Raw genomic sequence first — 24,402 nt, forward strand, 5'->3', positions numbered from 1 at the left:
GTGGAGAATGTGGGAATCAGGAAAGAGCAGTTAGATTCTCAGCCAGATACTAACAACATGACCCAACATGTGAGACAAGTCACAGTGCCTCAGAGTCTCAGTTTTCTTACTTTTAAAATGGAAATAATAATACTTGGTCTACTCTACCTTACAGGACTGTTATGAGTAAAGTCCACTGCAAGCTTTACAAATGTGAGCTATATTTCTCAAACCCAAGAATCCCTTCCTCTCTGGCCATGATCCAATTCTTACAAATCTCTAAGCTTCAAGTGAAACTTCCTAGACCCTAGACCCCAAGCCTAGCCTTTCCAATCTTTCCATGGTCTTTGGATAATCAAGCAAAGCAATGGTGAAGACAGAGCTCAACATATTATTTAGGTTTATTGTTAAGGGAACAACAGGGGTAACTGAAGAAATGAGGAGTCCCTTGGAGATGGTCATTGATGCAACTGCCTTAGTCCAGGTGAGGTAGGGTATGGGGTGACAGGACTCTTGAGTTGAGCTGTGTGAGAATAGGAATCATTCCCATTCCAATCACTAGCTCAGGATTCTAGTGGGCAGTTAATAGGAATCATCAGTGCTGATGGCTTGCCCTATGCCTCTGAGACTTTCAATAGGCACAGGGTTAGGCCGCCACAGTTCAGAGAGGAGTTTTGAATACCTTCTTCCACCTTAGGTAGAGATCCTCTCTCTCCCAACCTTGGCTTCCAATTTCCTTGACACCCCCTCAACCAGCTTCTCATGATAGATCCCCTCCTCACTCTTGGACTCATCCCCAAATCTTATAACAGTGTATTCAGGTCTGGGTATCACATTTTAGACAGGACATTAACAAGTTGGTGGAGGCAGACTGGCCTGGAAACCATGACTATGGTAAGTTGAAGAAACGGGGTATGCTTATTCTGGAGAAAAGAATAATCCTGGAGGAACGTGTCACTGTCTTCAAATATCTGAAGAGTTGTGATGGGGAAGAGGTATTGAACTTGTTTTACTCGGCCCCAAAGGGTAGAGTTAAAATCAGTGAATGGAACTGCATTGAGACATATTTCCATTCAATGTAACAGAGTGGGCCAGACAGAATGGGCTCCTCTGGCAAGTAGTGAGCTCCTAGCCACAGGTGATTTTTCAGCAGCAGTTAGATATCAATTTATCAAGAATATCGAAGAATCCTTTGCAGGTACAGGTTGGACTCTGATTTCTCTGGTCCATTTGAGCTGGGAAATTCTGTAATTCCTGAACTTCTGATTTTGCCCAGGACTCTGTCCTGTCATGATGAATGATTTGGGGAGGGAAATAGGCAGACGATTTCAAATGCATCACATACTAATGACTTCAGCCTCTGTCCTGAGCTCCAGTTCCTCTGGGCAGAGGGGGCTTAATGCCTTCCAAAAGGGAACCACCCAGCTTGATATATGCCTCCTTACCCCTGAATGACAAGCCCAGCTGCATCATGGCACAGGTCTCCTTCAGTCCAGGTGTTCGGAGGAGCTAAGAGATCACACAGCAACAGCGGTGGCATCGGCAGCAGCGAGGACAGTGGCAGCAACGGCAGCAGGGGCAGCAGCAGCAGTGATGGGCGATGTCGTCCCCAGGCCGGGAAGGCTGGACAGTTGTGTAAGGTGGCTCTGTGGTCCCTGATGTGTGCTGCAGGCCAGCGTAAGGATTCCCTGGCTGTTGCCAAGACGCCTGGGGCTGGATTTGAGACCCTCCTTTGGCTTCCTCCTGGGTCCACCCACTCACTGTTGGCAGGGAGTAAGCCGGTGCAGGGCTAGGCCTGGCCCCAGGGTATGGAGTGTCCTGGCTTTGTTCCAGCTGCTGTTCTAGGTCTGGGCGAAGGTGGGCTCGGGGGATGTTAATGCTGGCGTATGGGTTCTTCACCACAGATTCAAGGGGGTCCATGGAGCTACTGAGAAGTGGCAGGCAAGGAGGGAGGGAGGAAGGGAGGAGCAGTTTGATCTGGCCCTGCTGAGGAAGGACACAAATATTTACCCAGTACAGAGGGGGGAAGGGCAGCAGACCAGAGCTTCCCAGACCTGGAGACAGACCTAACTCCTAGTCAGGACCCAAGTTGCTCACCATGGGCTCCCAGCCCAGCCCAGAGCCTTAAATCTCCCAGTGGAACCACTCAACTTTGTAAGACAGGTCATGTAAGTATCTGAGCATAAAATCATATGCCTATGACCATGTGTACGTGTGATTGTATATGTGAGTGTATGTGTGTGAATCTGGACAGTGTGACAGCTTGTGTGACAGAATAGGATATATTAGTATGACAGTATAGAGATGCAGGTGTGACAATGTATGAATTAGTATATGAGGAACGCTCCCCAAAACTCCAAGCTTCACTCTACTTCCGTGGGACAAGGCTCTATAAGGAAGTCAGAGATGAGAGCTAGGAGTCTGGGGAATGGGTCAGCTAAGAAACAGGATGAAGTCCTGCACTGGACAGTGGGTGAAGGGAGCATCTTGTTCCTCAGTAGAGAACATCGCTTCACCCTTTCCTCCCCATCCTCCAGTATGGGGGTTTTACACAGAGAAGAGCTCTAGCTCCCAAGGTAAGATTCTTTCCTGACCTGCAACTTCCCGAGTCCCCATGTCCTCTGCCACTCACCAGGGCACAAATGTCCTAGAGAGGGAGAACACTGCCACCTTCTTCTCAGAGCTTAGCAACCCCAGGGATGCCCCAAGCACCTAGCCTTCCTCCCGAAGAGGGCAAACGCAGACAAGCTCATGAACCTACCTTCCGCTGAAACAGGCAAGTGTTCTGTGTGGGTCCAGTCCGGTGTGACACTCTGGGATCAGGATAGGTGTCTGCTGAGTTGAACTCTGTGGGGCCTCCTCCTTTTTTCTTTGGGGGAGGGCGGGGGAGGTCCTGGGAGGGGTTGGGCCAGGGCGGAGCAGAATAAGCCCAGTGGGGCTGTGGAAGGTGGGTACAGGAATCTTAGAAATCCAGAGTTGGGGGGCTCAGAGGTGGGTTCAGAATACTAGCTCCAGAGAGATCCATTTCTGCTTCAGTTCTGCCAACACTTGCTCCCAGCTATGCTTTAAGAGATCAGGAATGTCTTCTCCTGTATCAGTGCCTGATAGAGTGGGTTCAGCACAGAAGGGGTTTCTTGCCCTTCAAGTCCTTGGTCTCTGGTGACCCACAGAGCTGGCTCACTCCTAAGGCATCCCTAGCCCCTCCCTGGCATGCCATCTTCGTCAATTCGTAGCCCTCGAGCCCACCCTCCTCTAGGTGGAGGAGACAATTGAATGAGACTTAGCCAGCTAGACAAGGATGGGAGAGGCTGACTAGGAGGACAGGAGGGAGAAGAATGGTGGAGGGGGAGAACAGAAGAAATGGAAGGAGTCAAATGCAAGGAAGAAGGAGCCTCCCTTAGGAATTACCAAAGGCTCCATTACCCTGGAAGATTGATTGAGGGTGTCATAGACTGCTGGAACCCTCAGGACCACCTAGTCCGCCTCCCCAGGGGGTCTCCACCCTTGGTCTGGAGGAGGAGAAGGAAACCACTAGGAAATCCTCCCAGCTCAAATAGGGAGGATCCCCACAGACACGATATTCCAAGCAGACCAGTTCTGTAGAGAGAATAGTCATCTCCAGGATCTGTCAGTCGAGGGATCAGTCCCAGGGTTGGCTTTAGGGTCAAGAGATCAGGCCCAGAGATGGAGGATGGGGCAGGGAAGTGCAGCTCCACTGTGAGAGGAGCCCTCTTCAGGGTCAGTCAGGGTCAGCGGGGTCAGTCCCAGAGTTAGCCTTAGGGTCAAGAGAACAAGTGCAAAGATGGGGGCCGGGAAGTGCAGCCGCACTATGAGAGGAGCCCGCCCCAGGGTCAGTCAGGGTCAGGGCGGTCAAGTCTGCGGTCAACTTTAGGGTTAGGGACTAAAGAACCCACAACTCAGGGTTCTGCCTCAGGAGGTGAGGGAGAGGGAAGCAAGGCGAAATCACCCCCCGGCTTAGGGTCAGGGCCCCGGAACCAGAGGGTCACCGTTTCATGAGCAGGAGGGAATCCGCCCAAAGCTTGGGGGTGACAGAGGTCTGGGGAGGAAAGGACAGCCCTAGGCGGGTTGGTCCCGGGGTGCAGGGGTGTGTGAGAGCCCGCTGGTACAGGCTGGGAGATCCGATAGTTAAATTTCCTTGCGAGCGTTTACACTTCGGAAATCGGCGAGGAGGAACGTCCCCCGGCAGGTAGGAGGCACACACCATACAATTCCCAGCCTCACCCCGCCCCCAAGGGGTAAATGCCAGTCCTGCATCCTCTCTGAACAGGAACCCTTCGTCCCCCAACCTCTCTATGCGCATGCGCAGGAAGAGCACGGCGCCAACCCAGCGGTAAATCGTAAGGACTGAGACTTCATTCCCCAGAAGCCTCCGCGCACGCAGACTCGCTTTCCCAGAAGTCACTCTGTGAAGGATACACTTCCGCTTTGCTGCCACCCTCTATCCGAAGCTCCTAGGTTCTCGCTATAGATTCCCCCGGCCCTTCTAGGACTTGAGGGAAAACAGTTGAGAGTCTGGATGGGGCCTATGGGGGCCTATGGGAGACTTCTGAAAGAAAGGGGCGGAGCCTAAGGGAAAGGTGGGGGCGAGGGAGAGACAGGAAGGCGGAGCCAATCCTTGGTCTCCAAGCGGGAGGGCCCACGCCTATCTAAGGCCTTTAAAGCTAGTACGCGGCTGGTTCGGCCTACGCTGTGGCTTTGCACAGTTCCTGTGGGTGGGGTTTGCATTTCTGGGAGGCCTGTGTGCAATGGGGGTGCGTGGGAGGGGCCGGAAGTCGGGGTCAGCATTAGCAGACCCCTCTTAGACTTTAGGCCAGTCCGACCTTTTAATTATAGTTGGGAAAACCGATACCCAGACAAGGCCTTTCTTTCGTCAGGCCCTTTGGGCTCTCTGAAAACCTTTCCTACCATGGAAGCCTTACTAGAGACATTGTAATGAATGAATAAAAAACGCGTTTATTTTAAGCGCTGTGCCCTGGAGGTGGGAGGGAGGGGGAATCCCTGAGATAGAGAACAATAGCTTGCACACCCTGTATACCTGGCACCCCTCGTCCATTCTAGGACTGAAATTTCAGCCAATCATAGGAATAGAGGACATGTCTATAGTACAGTTTACTGGAGTCTTTGCAGCCGTGGTCTCATTTTGTCTCCCTCAACTCGCGATCTCTCACCCCCCCACCCCACCCCCCCGCAGCTAATCCGTGCCCAAGGCTGGTCGATTTCACCTTTGCAACATCTCTCTGAGAAGAACCTTGTGGGCGTGGTGGCGCATGGATAGCCCAGGAGTCAGGAAGCCCTGAATTCAAATCCACCCTCAGACGCTTACCCTGAGCAGGGCATTTAACCGGTGCCTCAGTTTCCTTATCTGTAAAATGGTCTGGAGAAGGAAATGGCACACCACTTCATAATCTTTGCCAAGATAACCCCAAATGGGGTCACAAAGAATCAGACACGACTGAACAACAACAGGTCCCCTTCTCTGATCTTGCGTGGTGCAGTTTCTAATCACCTCATGATCGGACTGTTGCAATGACTTGCTGGTCGGTCTGCCTCTAATCCATTCTTCAGTCACTCAAGTGTTTCTCCTAAAGCCTAGGTTTGAAAATGTCACCTTCCCATTAAGTAAATTCCAGTGGCTCACTATTGCCTCAGAATCAAATATAAAACTTTTCTGTCTGGTGTTCAAAGCCCTTCATAATGTAATCCCCTCCCCTTCTGTTCTTCTTACACAGATACTCTTTTATCTAATGACACTAATTCCACAAACAAGACACTCCATCTCTTGATTCGGGACATTTTCTCCGGCTGTCCCACATGCCTGAAGTGCCCTTCCCCTTTCTGATTACTGGCTTTGCTAGATACCTTCAAACTCAATCTAAAATCCCATTTTCTGCAGAAAGCCTTTTCCAACCCCATTCAAATTCTACTCTTTCCTCTTTTAATTATTTCTTAATTTTCATGCGTATAACTTGTTTGCACATATTTGCTGCTTGTTCCCCCTATTAGATTGTGAGATTCTTGAGGGCGGGTACTGTCTTTTGCCTCTTTTTGTATCCCCAGAGGCTGGCACAGTGTGTGGTACAAAGTAGGCACTAAATGCTTATTGACTGACTGGTCCTCACAGCAGCCCTGTAATAGAGGTAAGGTGGAAATGAAAGGGCAAAGTGAAAACAGCTTTAGATTTGGGGTCAAAGGACCTGGGTTTAAGTCTCAGCCCAGACTGAGGCTCACTTTGGTAAATCACTTTCTGGGATTCATCTTCTTCATCTATTCTCATTTGTGCCCTCCTTCTAACATTCTTTTCCCCTCCTCTCTGCCTGTCCTGCAAAGTTTTTGTCTTACCACCCCTTTGTGAATATCGATATTTTCTATCTTTATCCCTCTAAGGTTAAAACAAATACATTTTTATATCTCCCTAAGGTTAAAAAAAAATACCTATCTTCACAACAACCCTATAAAATAGGTAGTATATTATTATCCTCATTTTAAAGATAAAGAAACTGAGGCATAGAGTGTCAGAATCTGAGTAGTAGATCCAGAACAAAGGGGATCTTGATGTCTCCAAATGATATGTCCACAGTCACATGACTCCAACTATGACCTTCAAATTCAATCTTCCAGTGCTCCTTCTACTACATTATGTTTCCTCAGCACAGTGATCTTTTCCTTGACTGAGCTCCTGCAAGAATTATTGCCTGTACCACAAAGGATGTGAGCTGTCCAAGGGACAGAATTTACTCTCATTCTGTTTAAAGGCTCCAGATTTTGTTGATTGACTGTCACAAAAATATTATTGATACCAATAAGGAAAAAGATTGTGAGTTGGTCAAGAACCTGAGGAGTTTGGGCCTTTCTAAGGAAGTATCCTTCAACACTGTCTCTGCCTGTTCCCATTACAAAATCTTCTGCCAGCCTAAAAAGAGGACAAGATATATAGGGCAGACATTAGTTCTCATTGAAAGAGGGAAAAACAGAGATTAAGTCTCAGTGATAGCTAATGAGTATCAGAGGCAGGATCAAAGCCTAGGGATCCTGACTCCCAGTCCTCAATCCCATATACACTCTTCTGTCTGCTAGACACTCAGCATATCTAACCCCAGTAAAACAGAACCTGGGTCCTGATGGCCATCTCTTGCCTCTAGACTCTAAGATTAACAAAAAACAACAAACATTTGCTAACTATCTACTAAGTACTAAACACTATGCCAGGGTGCTGTGGGAAAAACAAAGTTTAGATGACACAATCCCTGCCCTCAAGGAGTTTATAGTATAATATGGGGGTGAATATCAACATAGCTATAATAAACAGTGTTACATGGTGCATGGAACATTTACAAAATTAGGTATTGTATGAGATCTAAGGGGAAGATCTCAGGTTAGAAAGGCAAGGTGGAATTAGGACCTTAATTGTTAGGCAGAAGTGTATGAAGGGAAGCAATAGGGATTCACTGAAGATTTTTGAGCATAGGGGTAACATCATGAGATATATAGGTAAGAAAGATTTTTTTGCCAGACTTTTTAGGTTTTTCTGTATAAAGAATGCTTTGGAATGGGAAGAAAGTGGAGGTCAAAAGATTTGGTAGAAAGCTGTTTCATTATTCTAAGATAATTGTAATAAGGGCTGATACTAGAGAGATGGCAGAATAGGGAAAAGGGAAGGAATGTGACATGAGTGTGTTGGAACCAGTTTATACAGGATTGGGACATCCAATTGTTAAATTTCACCTCAGAACTCAACCAATGCTACAAATTGGGGCTTGATTTGTTTCCTTGATTATATAAATTTAAGAAAATGATGGAGAAAATATTAGTAATTAAGATTAACCTAAAAGTGTATTCCACCTTTTTTTTTTTTCAGAGAGTCAGGTGTTAAACATTTACCAGCATACACCTACATATGAGAGATATTGTAGAAATGGAGTTGATAGAAACTGGTACCAAATTGGAAGAGACAAAGATAATCCCAAGGTCATATGAATGGTGGTATCACAGAGGGAAAAATGAAATCAGATAGAGAATGTTTAGAGGAAAGAATAATGAATTCAGTTTTGAGCACATTGAATTTGAGGTGGAGAGAGGAGAGGAAACAAGTAAGAATTGATTAAGCACCTACTGTGTGCCCAGCACAGTGCTAAGCACTTAACAAATATGATCTCATTTGATCCTCCCAACAATCCTCGGAGGTAAAGTACTATTGTTATCCCCATTTTTTTGTTGTTGTGAATTGGTACAAACATGATGGAAAGCAGCTGGAACTATACTCAAAAAGTCACTTACCTGTGCATACCTTTGGATCCAGCAATAGCAGTTTTTGGCATATTCCCCCAAAGTGATCAAGGAAATAGGAAAAGAACCCATATATTCAAATATATTCATTGCAATATTCAAGCATTTTTTATTATCGTAAAAGAAATAGAATCTGAGGGAATGTCCATCAGCTGGGAAATGGCTAAACAAATTATGGTTTATGAATATAATGGAATATGGTTGCACTTTAAGAGATAATGAGTGATGGATTCAGAGAAACTTGGGAAGGCTTGTATGAACTAATGCACAGTGAAGTTAGCAGATCCAAGGGAATAATTTACACAATGACTACAACATTTGTAAAGAAAAACAACTGAAATACTTAAGAAATCTGATAATTCAATGACCAACCATGGCTGCAGAAAACTGAGGATAAAAAATGGTTCCTACCTCTTGACAGAAAGGTAATGAACCAGAAGTGAAAAATGAGACCTACATTTTCAGGCTTGGCCAATATGTGGATATGTTTTGTATTACTATCCTAATTTGGTATGAGAAGAGTCTTAATTTTAATTTTGGGGAGTGGTGGTGGGAGGGTACGTAATAGTGATAGCACTGCAGAAATAAAGGAAGGAAGAGAAAGAAAAAAGGAAATGAAGGAGGAAAGAAAGAAAAAAAGAAAGGGGTGGCAATGAAATATTAAAAATATGCAGAAGGAAAGAAAAGGCAGTTTAGAAGAAAACAAACAAATTATTTGGTGTTTTTCAAGTTAAGAATCTCAGACCTCACTGTTGCATACCAAGTCTTATATTCTTTCCTAGTTGACTCTTTCTCACTTCCTACACAGGCTGTTTCAAACTTTTTTTTCTTTTCAAATGACCTTGACCCAGAGGTGTCCTAGTGAATGTTTAGCAGCCAGAAGGAAAAAAAAAGAAACGTACAGAACACACTTAAGTGTGGATTACTTTATTAACATTTTCTCCATCACTTTCTTAAGTCTAAATAATTAATAAAACAATAAATCAAGACCTGATTTGTAATGCTTGCTTATAGCTGAAGTATAAATGCTCAGATTTAGAAATTAACCTGAACAGTTAAAGCTGGCTTCAGCACACCATTGCCTACATCTCTGTTTTTGTGTCTGTCTCCTTCTCTCTATAGGGAACATAAAGATAGACTTTAGTGAAGAAAAATCCTCAAAAAACTGAGGCACTCTATTGGGAGTTCTCTCTTTTTCCCAGTTCTATATTTTAAATAACCTCAACATCATTTGCTCTTCTCTTCTTTGCTTTAGTCTCAGAGGATAAGGTAGCCTTTCTTCTTGTCAATATTAGCCCCACTACTTTTACTCTTCCTTGATCCCATCCCTTCTGTCTCTTTCACAGCTTGCTCCATAAATTACTCCCTTTCTATCCCTAATTTTCAACCACTCCTTATTCACTGGTTTTTTCCTGGTTGCTTACAAATCTGTCTAGATTGCCCCCATTCTTCAAAAACCTTCGCTTGACTCAACCATCCTCTCAAGTTATCATTCTGTATCTCTCTCTCACACCCTAACTCCTAGAAAAAGGTGCTCAGTCATAGAACTGAAAGACATCCAAGGGGTAAATCCAGAAGAAGTAATGCCTCAATAAACCCAAACAGAGCCTCAGAAAAAAAGAATGCCCTTCCTACAAGGACTAGAAGAATACCTGAAAGAAACAAAGATATAGGTACAAAATGGAATCGATGGGGAGGAAAAAGTGGCAAGGAAAATAAATACCTCAAATTTCATCTTACTACATTCATGCTCTAGCCTGTCAAGGTCTTTTTGGTTCCTAAATGTCGTCAATCATGACAGCTAACCCTTCCATGTTCATGTCCGGAAATTTAATAAGCTTAATATCAGATAGTTCACATCTTTCTATCTTTTTCACAAGTAAATATACCTCCATTTTTTCTTCATCTCACTCACTTCTCAACTGCTTACAATTTGGTTTCCGAACCCATCACTCAACTAAAATTTCTCTTTTCTCTTTGACTCCTTCCTTCAAAGCCTCTTCACCAAGAGCCTTACAGCCATGTGTGTGTTCAGTCACTCTTCAATTCTGGAAACATGAACCATGATCAAATAAAATCAATCCACTCCTTTACAGCCCCCTTCTTCTCACTACCCCTGATCCCTATAGCTTTCTGGACCAAAATAGCTTCTCCCTGGTGCTACCACCTCTCTATGTGTATTATTTTTTCCTTAGATTATAAGCTTTTTGAGATAAGAGATATCTCTTTTATATTTGTATCTCTAAGAGTCAGTACAGTATTTGGCACATAATAAAGGATTAATAAATGTTTTTTTTTTCATTCATTCATCTATACCTTTATCCACATCACTGGAAAAATATTAAACATCACCAAGGACCAAGCACAGATTCCTGGGGACCTGCCAAGTTGACATTGACTATTAATGACTATTTTCTTTGAGTCTTGCCATTCAACCATTTCCAAATCTATATATTTGAATTATCCTTTAGAGTATATTATTCCATCTTTTCCACAAGAAAATATGCCTTCACTTTCTCACTTCACACTCAGTTCTCAAACCTCTGTGATGTGGACTCTATCTCAGTCACTCAATCATTTAATCAATCAGATTGGTGTTATTGTTGTGGGTCCTTCATTCAGAGAAGAGGACCAATGACAACAGGAGAGTGATGTCTTGACTTGCAAGTGAATTGGAGGCAGGGCTGTGCAAAGTCATCAGCTTCATTCTTTCCTCCAGAGTCATTAGAGTCCAGTGCAAGACATAGGTCAGGATGACTGAGGATGTCTCTCCCCTTCACAACCCCCACCACATTTGCAGTGGAAGACCTTGGCCTTTTTAAAGTAATGTCTTTCCCAGGTCTCAGATTGTCTGAGACAACACCCAGTCAGTGATTAAAGGCTAGGTAAGAATTGAAGCAAAAGATTTGCCTTCACAAAAGGTATCACCATCTGAATCCTAATGGACTTGACAAAGCGTAGTTTTTCAGTTATATTTCAAGAAATCACAAATGAATACTACATGAGACAAAAGAACTAATTGTCCTAGTTTAGGTGCAGGAAATGATAAAATGAAATAAAAAAATTTATAATATATACATTAAAATGATATAATAAATAATAGATGAATGATATAAAATGATATAATAATATAGAAATGATGTAATAAATAAATAATATAATTAATATAATAAATGATAGAATATAATTATTAAATAAATGATGTAATGAATAATAAATATATAATACATTAAAAATGATATAATAAATATAATATAAATTATATAATAAATGAAAAAATCTAGCTCCTCAATTCCAAGATATTTTGCAAAGCATAAGTGACCAAAATTTATATTCCTTTGAGCAGAGCACCCGCACATAAGGGTATTTCTCTTTATGTGGACAAAGGGAGAAGAGGAAGGGGGGATGGGAAGGAGGGAGAGGAAGTGGAGGGAGGAAATGGCAGCATTACTCAAGTGGAAGTGGCCAGTTGGGTCCCCCAGGGGGCAGGTGCTATTACTCACAGATTGTTCCTTTGTTCTTGAAGAGGACCGATGACTTCAGGAGGGTGATGTCTTGACTGGCAAGTGAATTGGATTGAAGTGAGGCAGAGCTGCACAAAGTCTTATTCAATAAACACATTAATTGCCTACTACATGCTAAACTCTGTGCTAAATGCAAAAAAAAAAAATGGTGTCTGCTCTCAAGGAACTCACAGTCTAATGGGGGAAGAAAAAACACAGAAGGAAGCTAAAATTAGTGTGAAAGAGGAGGAAGAAAAGGTACCTAAGGGGCTTTGATGGAAAAGCCAGTCAAAGAAGTCCTAAAATAGCTTAGCCAGGTGAGAAATCAGATGTCTGATCTGTGCTCTCTTTCCTTAAATGAGAGTTTGGAGTTCATGGTCCTACCCTTCAGAGGGTAGTGATGAAGTAAGTATTGAGACTGAGGAGATCTTATAAAATGATGAACTCACCTAACACTACTCTAAAGTCTCAAGTAATTTCTTTCTCTTCCTCATCCTCCTCCTTCACCTTCTTCCAGTGGTATTTTTGCGTCCTCATTCTCATCCTTGATTTCTCTGCAGTGTTTAATACTGTTGGACATCCCTTGCTTTGGGGGGTACTTCTCTTCCCTGGGTTTTTATGACTCCTCTCTTTTGTGGTTCTCTTCCTTTCTGTCAGATTAATCCTTATCAGTCTCCTTTGCAAAACTGTCATACATTCCCCCTTCATTGCCTGCCATACATAGGTGTACCCCAAAACTCTGTCCTGGGCAGTCTCCTTTGCATTCTTTTTTACCATCTCCCTCTTTCTCTATTGATGATTTCATCAGAATTTAATTATCATCTCTATGCAAATAATTCTCAGATCTATATATCAGGCCCTTATCTTTCTCCTAAGATTGCTTCCTACCAGCTGCTTGACTGGATATCTCCAACTGTATGACTACAGATAACTCAAACTCACACGTTCCGTCCAAAAAATACTTTACTATCTTTCCTCCCAGACCTACACTTCCTTTTTATTTCTGTTAAGGCTACTACTACTAAGTCACCCAGATGCAAAATTTAAGAATTGTCAGCACTGTGCTGTTGCATCTTTTATCTAATCAGTTGCTAAATCCTGCTAATTCTACCTTCTTAATGTCTCTCTTATCCATCCTTTTCTCCCAATTTATACCACAACTGTCCATTTCAGTAGCCGATCACCTCTTCCCTGGATATTTGGATTATCAACCTAGTTGGTCTCTTAGCATCTAGTCTCTCCTCTCCAGTTTATCCTCCACACAGTAACCAAGTTGATATTTCTAAAGTGAATATCTGTCCATGTCACTGGTGAATGTGAGATTGAAGATGCATGAAGAAGGAGGGATGACTGCTGGGGTAAGGTACCAGATGAGGCTGGAGAGAATGAGGTCAAGGGTCCAGGAAAAAGGCTTAACCATAATGAAAACTAGAAACATCTCATCTTCTGTAACCAGAGGGAAAGAACAAAGGGCAGTGATGCTAAGAAGGTTTGAGGAATGAAGGAGAGCAAAAGAAATGCAGTTGGATGGCCTCAACCTTCTCCAGGGAGAAGAAGACTAGGCCATCAATTGTGGACAGTAACAGTATGGTCGGTTGGTGGTGAGACAATAGAAGAAACTGTTGCTATTGGAAATGAATAAAGAGTTGCTAAGGGTAGAACAGTATTGTCAAGCTGTCAGCTGAAATTATGTACCATGAATTATTTTTTAAATCTATTGATACATTTTTACAAAATATTTTTGAAAGTTCTCTATAAAGTACATTCCTTGAAAACAATAAGTTCATAATTTTTAACAGACAATGGGAAAGGGTTCTTTGGTTTTGATGGTACATATACCATCCATTTATAGTGGGGTGATATTAACTACACCAGTAAAAAGAGTAAAAAGTTTCTGGAGTAAAAAGGATTTAGAATAAGAAGATTCAAACAAAATCCTTGCTCAATTATTGCCTGTATGACTTTAAGCAAGTCTTCTTGGTGCTGAGGTCTCCTCATATGCAAAATGAAGGGTTGGATTAGGGCACTTTTAAGATTCCTTGCAAGCCTAAATCTATGATCTAACAATTTCTCCAAGCACTTTCAGCAGCCCTGGAACAGGAGCAAAAAAAGCAAAACAAAACAAAATAAAAAACCAGATGTCAAGGGTTACCCAGGTACAGGGAATAATCAAGGAGACAAGAGGTCCTAGGATAGTCGTTAGTAACACATTCAAATGACAAACCATGAGCATGGAGGTAAACAAAACCGGAGCAGGGGACACAGAATGGGAACTAGAAAGATTCAAGGAACTGAAGGTTATAAAGATGAAGAGTTAGGAATGACAGAGTGAGGGAGGTAGAAGAATAGGAGATAGTTATTGAAAAGTGGAATTCCAAGATTAGAATCTTTGAAATAGTGTAATTCTAAAATATTATAAAGTCTAAAGTATGTCCTTGTTGGGTGAAGAAAGTCATTGGAATTGAGGTTGTAGACAAATTAAGAAATCAGGTTCTAGTGGCACTGTCAACAGGAATATTAAAATCACTAAGGATGATGGCGGAAGATAGTTTAGAGAAAAAGACCATAAGCCAGATATGAATCCCATGCCAATGGGCTTTGGGTTACACATTCAAGTGATAATATTCCTTTAAGGAGTAAGGCATCCTGGGATAGACATGAAGTAGAGCCTTATGTTTGGGGCATAAATTATGATCACTAGCAGGATGGTGTAGAAGCAGCTGTATAGAAGCTAAGGCAAGTAGGACTTTAAAAAACTGAAAAAATTGAGAGAATGACCTAGAGGTCAGAAGGTATCAGTCACCAAGATGGGGAGAAGAAAGTACATGTGGGAGTTGAAAGGACTTTGAAAGATGAAAGATCATTCAGGGCTAATGGTAGAGATATGCTCTAGAAATGCAATGGGGAATGAGAGAGATGCTGATTATTTTTCTCTATCTCTAATTTGGGGCAGTAGGAGAAGTGTCTCTAATGAAGGTTGTAAGAGATACAAGAGCCTTTACAAGAAAACTTGATTTCAATTAAATTGGGGAAGGGGTAGGTATATTGGCTGAAAAGTTTGAGGATGTAGAACAGTTGGTTGACCACAGATGGGAGACCCTAACCTCTTTGGGCTTCTATTTGTAGCAGTGGGTCTGTAGATTGATGTGTAAAAGGAGAAGAGTGGTTAGATGATAATTCCAACTTTAAATATTACTCTAATTTCTATGATAACTTACCTTTTTTCCCCTCAGCTCAAATTTTATTTTCCCTAAATGGGCCATGTGTGGGCTAAACACAGATTCTGGGGTGTGCAGGCAACTCATTGACTCCCTGAGTCCAAGTCTTCTAAGCCACACCTTGCTCTTCAGGTTGGCATGAGGGAGTTAAAAAGCTATTTTCCTTGACCACCACACTAGGATCTGTGGACTCCTCCCTCTGGCCAGTCTCTAAGCCCCCAGTTCAGAAGTAAGCAGGACTGCAGAGCGTTCAGCAGAGAGAATAGAGGGTTATGGTGAGTCATGCAGTATGTTTGTGACACAACCAGGGGAGCAGAGGAAGGGGTCAGGTTTGAATTCAGCTAATGGAGCATTTAAGTATGATGGAAAGAATGCAGGTGAGAGGGACAGTCATGTTTTCCTGATGGCCTGGTATCACTTGTGGCTTTGCATCCTAGGAGACACAACTGCCTTCCCCACAAAGCCATACACAAAATTCCTTCCAGTCCATTCTGGCCAGGTCCCCCCTTTCCCCCAGTGATCCCTCCTCCTCCCCCTCCCCTAAGCAGCATTGTGTGTGGCGGGCCTGTGGCCTGGGAGGAGAAAGCCCGCATTTCCTGTGGCAGTCTGGCTCCCAGAGCCTGGAGCTGACCCCCCCAGGACTGAGGCCTTGCCTGGGAGTGGGAGCTAGAGACCCTAGAGCTGGAGCTGATATGTCATTTCGTTATACCCAGTAGCGTGTGTGTGGCTCATTCATGGGGCTAAGGGTGCAGTCGTTGAAGACGAGAAAATATGGAAGAGCCAGGGCTGGGACAGTTAGGGCTCGCTGCCGGGCATCAGCTCCTGCTGTGGTCCTGAACCATGCCCACCTCCCACCTCCAGGTTGGCCTTGCAGAGAGAGGGAGGGGGACCCTCGGGACCCTTGATGGCCCCTTGTTGGAATTGGGGGCCATGAACTATGTGTAGGGGGAACGTTCGTGTACTGGGGGGGGGCTCAGCCTGGGAGCCCCAAGCCCTGGCCTCTAGGGGGGCCTGAGTCTATGGGCAGGAGTGGGGGGCTGCAGCGGGGAGCAGAGCAGAGGCAGCGGGGGCGGCGAGGAGGGTCCGGCTGGGCAGGCTGGGGGCGGGGTCAGGTCGGGGGCCCGGGGAGGCGCCGCAGCCGCGCCGAGCCAGCCAGGGGGACGCGAGGCGCGGCGCGCACTCACTGCGGTCCCCGCGTCTCCGCCGCAGAGCGCGCTCGGCTCCGCACGCACCTGCCGCCGCCGCCGCGCCGAGCCAGCGGAGCCGGCCGCGCCGCGCCCCCCGCCCGCGCCCCCGCCCGGGCCCGGCATCCGGACGCGGGCCCTGCCCCTCCTTGGCTCTCGCCCTCCCGGGGAGCGGGGCTGGAGCGCGCCGTGCCCGGAGGAGCGCCTCGGGCCGAGCCGGGCTGGGGCGGCGCATCCCCTTCTCTGCCTTTCAGATAACCTCGGCGGAGGCGCGCCGGGCTGGCCGGGCCTGGGGCCGCATCGGAGCCGCGGCGGACCGAGCCAGGTGACGGAGGGGGCCGGAGACGGGGCGGAGGGCGGCCATCGCGGCCAGGTCCTGCGGGCCCCCCTGCCCCGGCCTTAGGGCCAGCCGCCGGGGGGTACGCGGCTAAGCCCTCCCTGCCCTTTCTCCATCCCCTGCTTTCTCCGAGGGCTTTGGGGGCGGAGCACACACCTGGGCTGGAGGGGGGAGGGGGCCTCAGGTTTCCGGACAGGGGTGGGGAGCCGGAGGTCAGGGTCCCAGTTTTGGGGATGGGGGTGGTTCGGGGATCAGGCACTTGGTTCTAGGTGCAAGTCTCCTTCAGCCTGGTGACCTCCTTTACCCTCCGGTCTCTGTTTTCAATTTCTTTCCTCTTCTCCCTGGTGCCCCATGACTGGTGGGAGGGTAAGGTAACCAACCCCCCCGGGAAGCCCCGCCCTGGAGCCATGGCAGCCGCGGAGTGCCTGGGTGTCCAGCTGCCTGGCTTTGGGGACCACTGACTCAGGTCGGAGAGGAAGCCTCCTGCATACTTCCTCAGATAGAGGACAGGGGCCCTGGGGGAGGCACCTGTACCTTGGGGATCCCCTACATCCACCCGTCCTGTCACTTCTCCCTCTCCTGAGACTTACCCTGGGAGGAAGCTGAGAGTCCTGGGGGGGTCTCCCCCCCAGATCTGTCCCCATACATTCTCACCGGCTGTCCCTGGGAGTCAGGGGGGCGGCCGGGGACCACCTCAAACCTGGCCGTGCCAGGATGTTGTTCCCGATGCTGGGTCCTCACCAGCACCCACAACCCAGGGCCCAACCGGCCTAAGTGCCACTAGCCGGATGCCGGCGCCCCCTGGGCCCGAGGCGAGCGGCTGGCCCGGCCTCCTCATGTCCTGCCTGAAGGGCCCACAGGTCATCCTCAAGATGGAGACCATGAAGATCGTCCACCCTGAGAAGTTCCCAGAGCTCCAGGCGGGTACCCCCCGCTATACACCCACTCCCCGGCCTGCTCCTGCCCTGGCCCCCAAGAGGGCCTGGCCTTCTGACACCGAGATCATTGTCAACCAGGCCTGCGGTGGGGATGTGCCCGCCCTGGAAGGGGTACCTCGCACACCACCTCCGCCCAGGAGGCCCCGGAAGAGCAGTGCCGAGCTGGGCTTCCCCCGGGTAGCTCCCGGTGATGAGGTCATTGTGAACCAATATGTGTTACGGCCCGGCCCAGCTGGGGAGCCTCTGGAGTGCCCGACTTGTGGGCACACGTACAACCTGACCCAGCGACGTCCACGTGTGCTCTCCTGTCTGCATTCTGTCTGTGAGCAGTGTCTACAAATCCTTTATGAGTCCTGCCCCAAGTACAAATTCATCTCTTGCCCTACTTGCCGCAGGGAGACTGTGCTCTTCACTGACTATGGACTGGCTGCCCTGGCTGTCAATACGTCCATCTTAAGTCGCCTCCCACCGGAGGCACTGACTGCCCCACCTGGCCAGTGGGGTGGTGAGGCGGAGGGCAGCTGCTACCAGACCTTCCGCCAGTACTGTGGGGCTGCCTGTACCTGCCACGTCCGGAACCCGCTGTCCTCCTGTGCTATCATGTAGTGCCCTCCTCTATCCCTGCTGTCCCCTCATGCCCCATGCTAGGACTGCTGCTCCCCTTGGTCCCTCCAAATGCCAGGCGCAGACTGATGCCAGCCTTCTGGAACATCCCAGAGGACTCAGCAGAAAAGGACTGCAACGTAGATGTTCCTTATCTCCACATGTCCTGGGATCCTCACTTCCTCTGACCTCCCTGGGTGTTTGCTTACCCTTTGAAACTGCTTTTCCTAGAAGTGGGGCCATGCTAGCCCCTAGGAAGAAGCCTTTTCTGCCCCTGCCCTGCTGCTTCCCATTCCTCACCCCTCCAAGGAGGGGTCTCTGCAGCCAGTTTTGCCATTAAAACTCTTTGCCAAAGTTGCCATTTCAATTGCTAACTGGAACCATCTCTGACAGCACAACCCTCCTCCCCAGGTGGACTTAAGCCCCAGCTCCAGTCTCCCTTCTCCCTCCTCCCTTATAGCAGAGTAGTCATGGGAGAGAGGCCCACGAGGCCCAACCTAGAACCCTTTCAACCTAACAGGTCTGCATCCTTCCCAGGAACCCACCCTTCTGCCCAGGGCTGGGTCCCAGGTTCTCCCTTCCAGCAATGAAGACGTGGTCCCTGGAGTCTCAGGTCAGCATGCAGCGAGGCTCCATTTGTGTGCTGTGCTAAATTGGACCGTGTGTGAGCCTGGGAAACATGGACAGCTGGGTCCAGAGGCCTTTCAGTTCATTTACATGTCTGGGCTAGTTCCCTCTGCCAAGGATTCCCCAGCAGGGACTACAGCAGCCCATCTCTCTTCTGCCTGGGTGACTCCTCTTGCAACTCTGGTCCTCTACCACTGCTGTGCTTGAATCCAGGGGCCTACTGATCTATTCTTCCCCTGGGTCCTGTGTGGTAAACCTTTTTATCTTGCTTCAGCCCAGACTGTGTCAGGGGCAAGAAGGTCAATAACTACTACCAAGGACAGTTCATATTTCTATAGCACTTTACCGTTTACAAAGTGTTTTCCTCACAACAATCTTGTGAGGTAGGCAATGCAAGTATTATCCCCATTTTACAGATGAGGAAACAGGCTCAGAGGTGACATGACTTTTGCCCAAGGGACTCGAACCCCAATCATCGAATTCTAAGACTAGCGCTCCTCCCACCACCCCTTGCTGTCCCCCAGGAGCAGGCGATCTGTAACTTATTCCACATAAGCTGATCTGGGGCCCAATATTTGCTGATTGGGAATGCGTGCTCTGCAAACTCATCTGCTTCTCTGCTATTGTGTTTCTTTCCTTCTGCCCCAGAGTTTCCGAGTAAAGACTCCTTTTGAAAAATTCCAAACTTGTTGGTGCCTGAATTTGGGAGAAGAGGGTGGGAAGGGGGGGTGTGAAGGTGTCAGTGCAATTCCAGTGAGGGGGTAAAGGTGGCGGGTGGACAAACCAGTCCTAAGGCTGGTGAGAACCCACAGCACTGAGGGACAGAGGGAAAAAGGGGTGGAGGGTTGTGGACCAACTGATTAGTTGATTTATGGTAACCTCTTCCTGACTGGACTTCACCTATAATCCCTAGGCATCCTAGGGCCAGGCTCTTTTTTGCCCTAGCACCACCTTTTAGGGGCTAGAACTGAGTCCAGATAGGGAGAGGGAAGTATAAGAGTCTTTGGGCTGATAAGGGTGGGTGACTGGGTAGAACCATATAAGGACAAAGCAGCAATGTAACCTACATGGAGCTGGACCACAACTGCTTTGGAGTGTGGAAATCCTTCGCACCCAGGGCTGGTTTTCACACACCAGGCACTATACCCACCCAATACATTTGTCCCTGATGCTAATGCCAGTATGTTAAGCAGTTGGTTGAATCTTGCACCCTCTTAAGTGAAAACTAGAGCATCTGTTAGGGCAGAAGGGGTTTAGATGCAGCCAGAAGCCACAGAATTTCATTGTAGGAAGTAACAGAGACCATTGAGTCTAATCACCTCCCCTTCTACATCTTCTTGGGGGTGGGGTTGGGGGAGGTGTTATCCAGTATCTGCTTGAATGTTTTCAGTGATGGAGAGCACACCTACCTCAAAGGTTACCAGTTTTAGATAGCTCTGATTTTTAAAAAATTAAATTGATTTGAAAACTGCCTCCCTGAAACATTTAGTCATTAGCCCTAGCTTTGTCTTGTGGACAGAATAAATCTAAACCCTTCCTAATGACATTCCAAGACAGCAACAATGACCCCAGAAACGGTTGATTTCTCTCTCTTGGCTTCAGTTTTCTCTTCTGGAAAATGAAGGAGTTGGCCGAGATGATGTTAACAAAGTCCCCTCTAGTGCTAGCATTTTTATTTTTGAAGTAATTTTATTGGTGTCTTTTGTTTTGTACATCAGCAGAATTTCTCCTAGTATCCTCCCCTTTCCTTCCCCCCTCCTAGAGGAGCCCTTCCCTTGCAATTGGAAGTGAAAAAAATCATCAAAACTGATCTAATAAGTTTGAAATATATGCAATGTACTATGCCTGTGGACAGCCTACTTCTGCAGAGGAATAGGGTAGGGATGTCCTCATTTTTGGAGGGGGGGGGGGGGGCCATGCATGTTCCTTGTAATTTTAGAACACTTGATCGCTTTGTGATGGTTCTTTTCCATTTACATCATTGTAGCCATTGTGTATATCAGCAATTCTCAAAGCAAGGTCCACAGACCTCGGTGGGTCCCTGGGACCCTTTCAGGGGATCTGCAAGGTCAAAACTATTTTCATAATAATATTAAAACATTATTTGACTATTAAAATATTCTTCTCCATTCCAACTACATCTATGAATGAGGCTGGATTTCTTCAAATATTTCAATTAAAACATCATAACAGATTGAAGGCAAAAGCAAATATGAAAATCTCTGTTAAGCCAGCCATTAAAGAGATCTGCAAAAATATGTGAAACAATGCCACTCTTCTCACTAAATTTTTTGTTTTGTAAAAGTTTTTTTCCATAGAAAATATTGTTTGTGTTAACATGTAACAGGTTTATTGTTATTTAAATGAATAAATATATTTTAAATTTATCAGTTTTACTTTCTAATGTAATAAATATCAATGGATATTACTTACATAAACAAACGCTCTTTGGGGGCCTCAGTAACTTTTAAGAGGGTAGAGAGGTCCTGAGACCAAAAAGTTTCAGAATTGCTGGTCTATATTGTTATCTTGACTCTTCTTACTTAAGTCTGCATCAGATTAGGCAAGTCTTTCCATGTTTCTCTGTCTTCCTCATTTCTTACAACACAGTGATATGTTACACTACATTCATGCATCACTTGTTAAACCATTTCCCAATGGATGACACCCAATTCTTTCAACCAGTTCTCACATGACATGATCTCCAGGCTTCTCAAACATCTGGTTGCCTTCTTCTGGATGCACTCCAGCTTTTCACCATCCTGAATATAGTTCTTAAGATGTAGTCTAATGAGAGCAGGGTCCAACTGGACTCTCTGCTTCTTCATTCTGTACACTGGGCTGCCGTTCCCTCCTGCCCAGCACTGTCAAGTCTCTGCCCCCAGAGCTTGTGGGCTCTTCTTTTTAAGGGCTCCTCTCTTTATGGTCTGTGGTGTGTATAAGTGTATGGGAGTCAAGTTCCAGGAGAAGGGTGGCGGCAGAAGGGGTCACCTTGAAATTCAGTCCAGGTCTATTTGTGCCCTCTGGCATTTTCACACCCGGATAAATTCTGTGTTCACCACAGCTGGCCATAGAGGAGGCATGTGCCTATATGGTCAGAGTACAGCTCTTCCCCAGAGATCTCCCTTCTACCAGTCAGAGGCCTGACATTCCACCCTAACTGGGTGGGAGTAGTTTCTCTTTCCCCACCTTCAAGCCCAAGCTTGGCTGACCTTCAGGGAACATGAGCTGCAAGGCCCTTATCTCTGAGGCCTTCAGACAAGGAGAGGGGCAGAGAAGGACATTTCTGCCCCTCCCCCCTAAGCAACCAGGCTCTATACTTCCCATCCCAAGAGGGCACGTGTCTCTCCACTCAGGCTGCCCATACCTGCTCTTTCCGCACCCACCATCTCAATATATTCACTGTCTTCTCCCCACTCCCTACCCCTACTTCTTTTCACTAATGTAAATGATCATTTCTATAAATTATCCAGGTTGTGAACTTACTTCTTACAGTAATCCAGTTCTTTCTTCCCCTATTCAGTCTTGACTATCAAAGGGAGCAGTTGAGGGAGTTGTGATCAAAGTCTTAGCTCTCTAAATCAGTGACCATTAGCTCCGGGAAGAATTGTCCCCCAGATCTTCTCAGAGATAATGTCAGTTCAATCAATTCAGGATACTTCCAGTAATAGGATGTTGCAGTGCTCAAGTCTCTCAGATTGGTACTTCTTAATGAGCAAAATCATTGGTGAGTGGTAAGTAGGCTCACCCCCTCAAAAGGTCGTTGAGTCCTGGCTGGAGGGTCAGTGACCTAGATGGTTAAGTAGGATCATGAGCAAGGCAAGTAGTAGGAGGGGCAGAAAGATGAGTACCAGTCCAAATATCTCCAGCGCTAGCATTGTTGCCAAGACCAGGCAACGGGTGCAGGGACCCCTGTCACGAAGGGCCCAGAGCCTTGAAATGAGACAGGGTGGGCAAGGCAAGAAGGGGAGGCAACCTCGGTTTCCTCGAAGTTGATAGCGGTGCTCCAGGGAAGCCCAGAGCCCTGTCCCTCGGGGAGGAAGGGCTGGGGGGCTGGGAGGTGGTGGGGGTTGAGGCCCATCAGCCTGGAGCAACTCTTCCTGAAGCTGGTAGATCTCCCACTCCAACATAGGAGTCTTCTGACGGCACAATGGGCAACGCACACGGCCCAGGTCAGTGCTGGGAGCTGTGCCCAAGAGCCTGTTCAGGCAGTGCTGGCACAGTCCATGTCCACAGTTTAGCAACACTAAGAGGTGTGCGTCCACCCCGTAGGATTCTGTACAGATAGGGCACTCATCTTCTGCGTCTTCCAGTAGCCTCAGAGTCCACTGTGCTCCAGCCCCCAATAGGGGCTTGCTCTCCCTGGGGGCAGCCTCAGGAGGGCAGGGGGCTGAAGGGGCCAAGCTCTCCATTTCCTCCTCTTCATCTGGGGAGCTAGACACAGGCTCAGCTGGCTCTGGCTCCTGGCTGCCCACAGCCATATCTTTCTAGGAAGGCAGGACCAGGGTTAGAGGTTAGAGGTTAGGAGTTAAAAGTTTTAGGAATTTAAAATTCAGAAGGAAAAAGCAAAAACGCCTTCTATTTCCTGGCTGACTACCTTAATTCCTCTGAGACTTTAGTAGTGGACTTCATTGCTCAGCCTGGCCGGGGTCCGAGGCTTTCTATGGGGATCACACACGCCCAGCACTTGATCTAGGGCCACCAATTTCTCCTTCCCCAGACTTCCAGCACAATCCTCCCCAGTAATTAGAGCAAACCTCTAAGAATTTGTAGTCACAAACACCTGGTTGGTGCTGGCGCCTGGTAGTCCTGATTCCTTGTGAGCTTAGGTTCCTAATTTCTGGCTTTGGGCTCCTAGTTCTTGGGTCACAGCCAGCTCCGATTCGGGCTCCTGCCAAATCCAGATAGACCAAATGATGAAGGAAGCTGAGAAGAAATCTGCCGGAGCACAGATTCTAGTAGTATTTCTCTCTCTTAAGTGGCTCAGCTGACTGGGAACTCAGGCTCCTCCCAGGACTGGGGGTGGAGCAGGTAAGGGATAGCCTCAGGTGGGCAGGCTCCTCCCTAGCCTGGTGAAGAGGAGGCCCAGAAAACCTGAAGCTAGAAATCCTAACACTTAGGCCTCTTCAGATTTCTTCCAACTCCATCTTGCATCTATTCAAGGCACAAATCCAGGAAAATCCATTGTCAGGATTTCTCAGGTTCTGAGAAGAAGAGGGAAGAAAAGATCTTCAAAGAGAAGGCATTTAATTAACCAAGTCTTTACTGGGCACTTAGACCTTGCCTAGTTCCAGTTCCTTCTTATAATAACCTTATTCTGTGGAGAAGGCAAGAAGATACCTACAGCTTCTGCTGTTTGGAAAGTCACAGTCTAGTTGGGAAGAGACTTGGAAGGGAGAATAAGGCTAGGCTCTAGGATGGGTCTGAATGTACACTCCAGGTTTAGAGTTGGAGGATCTGGTTGAAAATTTTAGATCTTCCACTTAACCACCTGTGTGACCTCAGGAAGTCACTCGTCTGGGCTCAGCTTCCTCACTGAAAAATGGTTAGCCTCTCAGTCCCCTTCAGTGCCAAATCTGTTGTCCTAGGAACTTGAAGACAATGGCATTAAAGGTTAAGCAATGTGGATTGTCAGGAAGGGGAAGATGATCTTGAGCTGATTAGGAGTTACCGGGGGAGAATTATTACTCAGAGGTTCTCTCTCTTTTA

General features: G+C 46.8%; 3 protein-coding genes across 6 annotated transcripts; 1 reads left to right on the forward strand and 2 right to left on the reverse strand.

Annotated features, from left to right (window-relative positions):
- Nucleotides 1-362: 362 nt before the first annotated feature.
- Nucleotides 363-4,511, reverse strand: CYSRT1 (cysteine rich tail 1). Of its 2 annotated transcripts, none has more exons than XM_072633144.1 (2): nucleotides 2,741-4,511; nucleotides 363-1,962 (listed from the first exon to the last, which is right to left on the reverse strand). In XM_072633144.1, the coding sequence occupies exon 2, from the start codon at nucleotides 1,897-1,899 to the stop codon at nucleotides 1,489-1,491; it is 411 nt and encodes a 136-aa protein (XP_072489245.1). In that variant the 5' UTR covers nucleotides 1,900-1,962; nucleotides 2,741-4,511; the 3' UTR covers nucleotides 363-1,488. The 2 variants fall into 2 exon arrangements, with proteins under 2 accessions (XP_072489245.1, XP_072489244.1); XM_072633143.1 differs by having other exon boundaries at nucleotides 363-1,965; nucleotides 2,741-4,509.
- A 12,252-nt stretch (nucleotides 4,512-16,763) lies between these two features.
- Nucleotides 16,764-19,378, forward strand: RNF208 (ring finger protein 208). Its single transcript, XM_072633156.1, has one exon. It carries the CDS (start codon nucleotides 17,314-17,316, stop codon nucleotides 18,067-18,069), a length of 756 nt encoding a protein of 251 aa, XP_072489257.1. The 5' UTR covers nucleotides 16,764-17,313; the 3' UTR covers nucleotides 18,070-19,378.
- Nucleotides 19,379-20,362: 984 nt separating this feature from the next.
- LOC140519777 (ring finger protein-like) lies at nucleotides 20,363-23,689 on the reverse strand. Of its 3 annotated transcripts, none has more exons than XM_072633159.1 (2): nucleotides 23,477-23,689; nucleotides 20,363-23,180 (listed from the first exon to the last, which is right to left on the reverse strand). In XM_072633159.1, the coding sequence occupies exon 2, from the start codon at nucleotides 23,172-23,174 to the stop codon at nucleotides 22,476-22,478; it is 699 nt and encodes a 232-aa protein (XP_072489260.1). In that variant the 5' UTR covers nucleotides 23,175-23,180; nucleotides 23,477-23,689; the 3' UTR covers nucleotides 20,363-22,475. The 3 variants fall into 3 exon arrangements, with proteins under 3 accessions (XP_072489260.1, XP_072489259.1, XP_072489258.1); XM_072633158.1 differs by having other exon boundaries at nucleotides 20,363-23,176; nucleotides 23,291-23,689; XM_072633157.1 differs by having other exon boundaries at nucleotides 23,291-23,689.
- Nucleotides 23,690-24,402: the final 713 nt, after the last annotated feature.

Source organism: Notamacropus eugenii, chromosome 1 (assembly GCF_028372415.1).
Source record: "Notamacropus eugenii isolate mMacEug1 chromosome 1, mMacEug1.pri_v2, whole genome shotgun sequence".
In the NCBI taxonomy this organism is placed as follows: domain Eukaryota; kingdom Metazoa; phylum Chordata; class Mammalia; order Diprotodontia; family Macropodidae; genus Notamacropus; species Notamacropus eugenii.

What these genes read in the sequence shown, in the direction of transcription:
- CYSRT1 (XM_072633144.1), bottom strand. Translation starts at nt 1,899, where the DNA reads ATGGACCCCCTTGAATCTGTGGTGAAGAACCCATACGCCAGCATTAAC.
- RNF208 (XM_072633156.1), top strand. Translation starts at nt 17,314, where the DNA reads ATGCCGGCGCCCCCTGGGCCCGAGGCGAGCGGCTGGCCCGGCCTCCTC.
- LOC140519777 (XM_072633159.1), bottom strand. Translation starts at nt 23,174, where the DNA reads ATGGCTGTGGGCAGCCAGGAGCCAGAGCCAGCTGAGCCTGTGTCTAGC.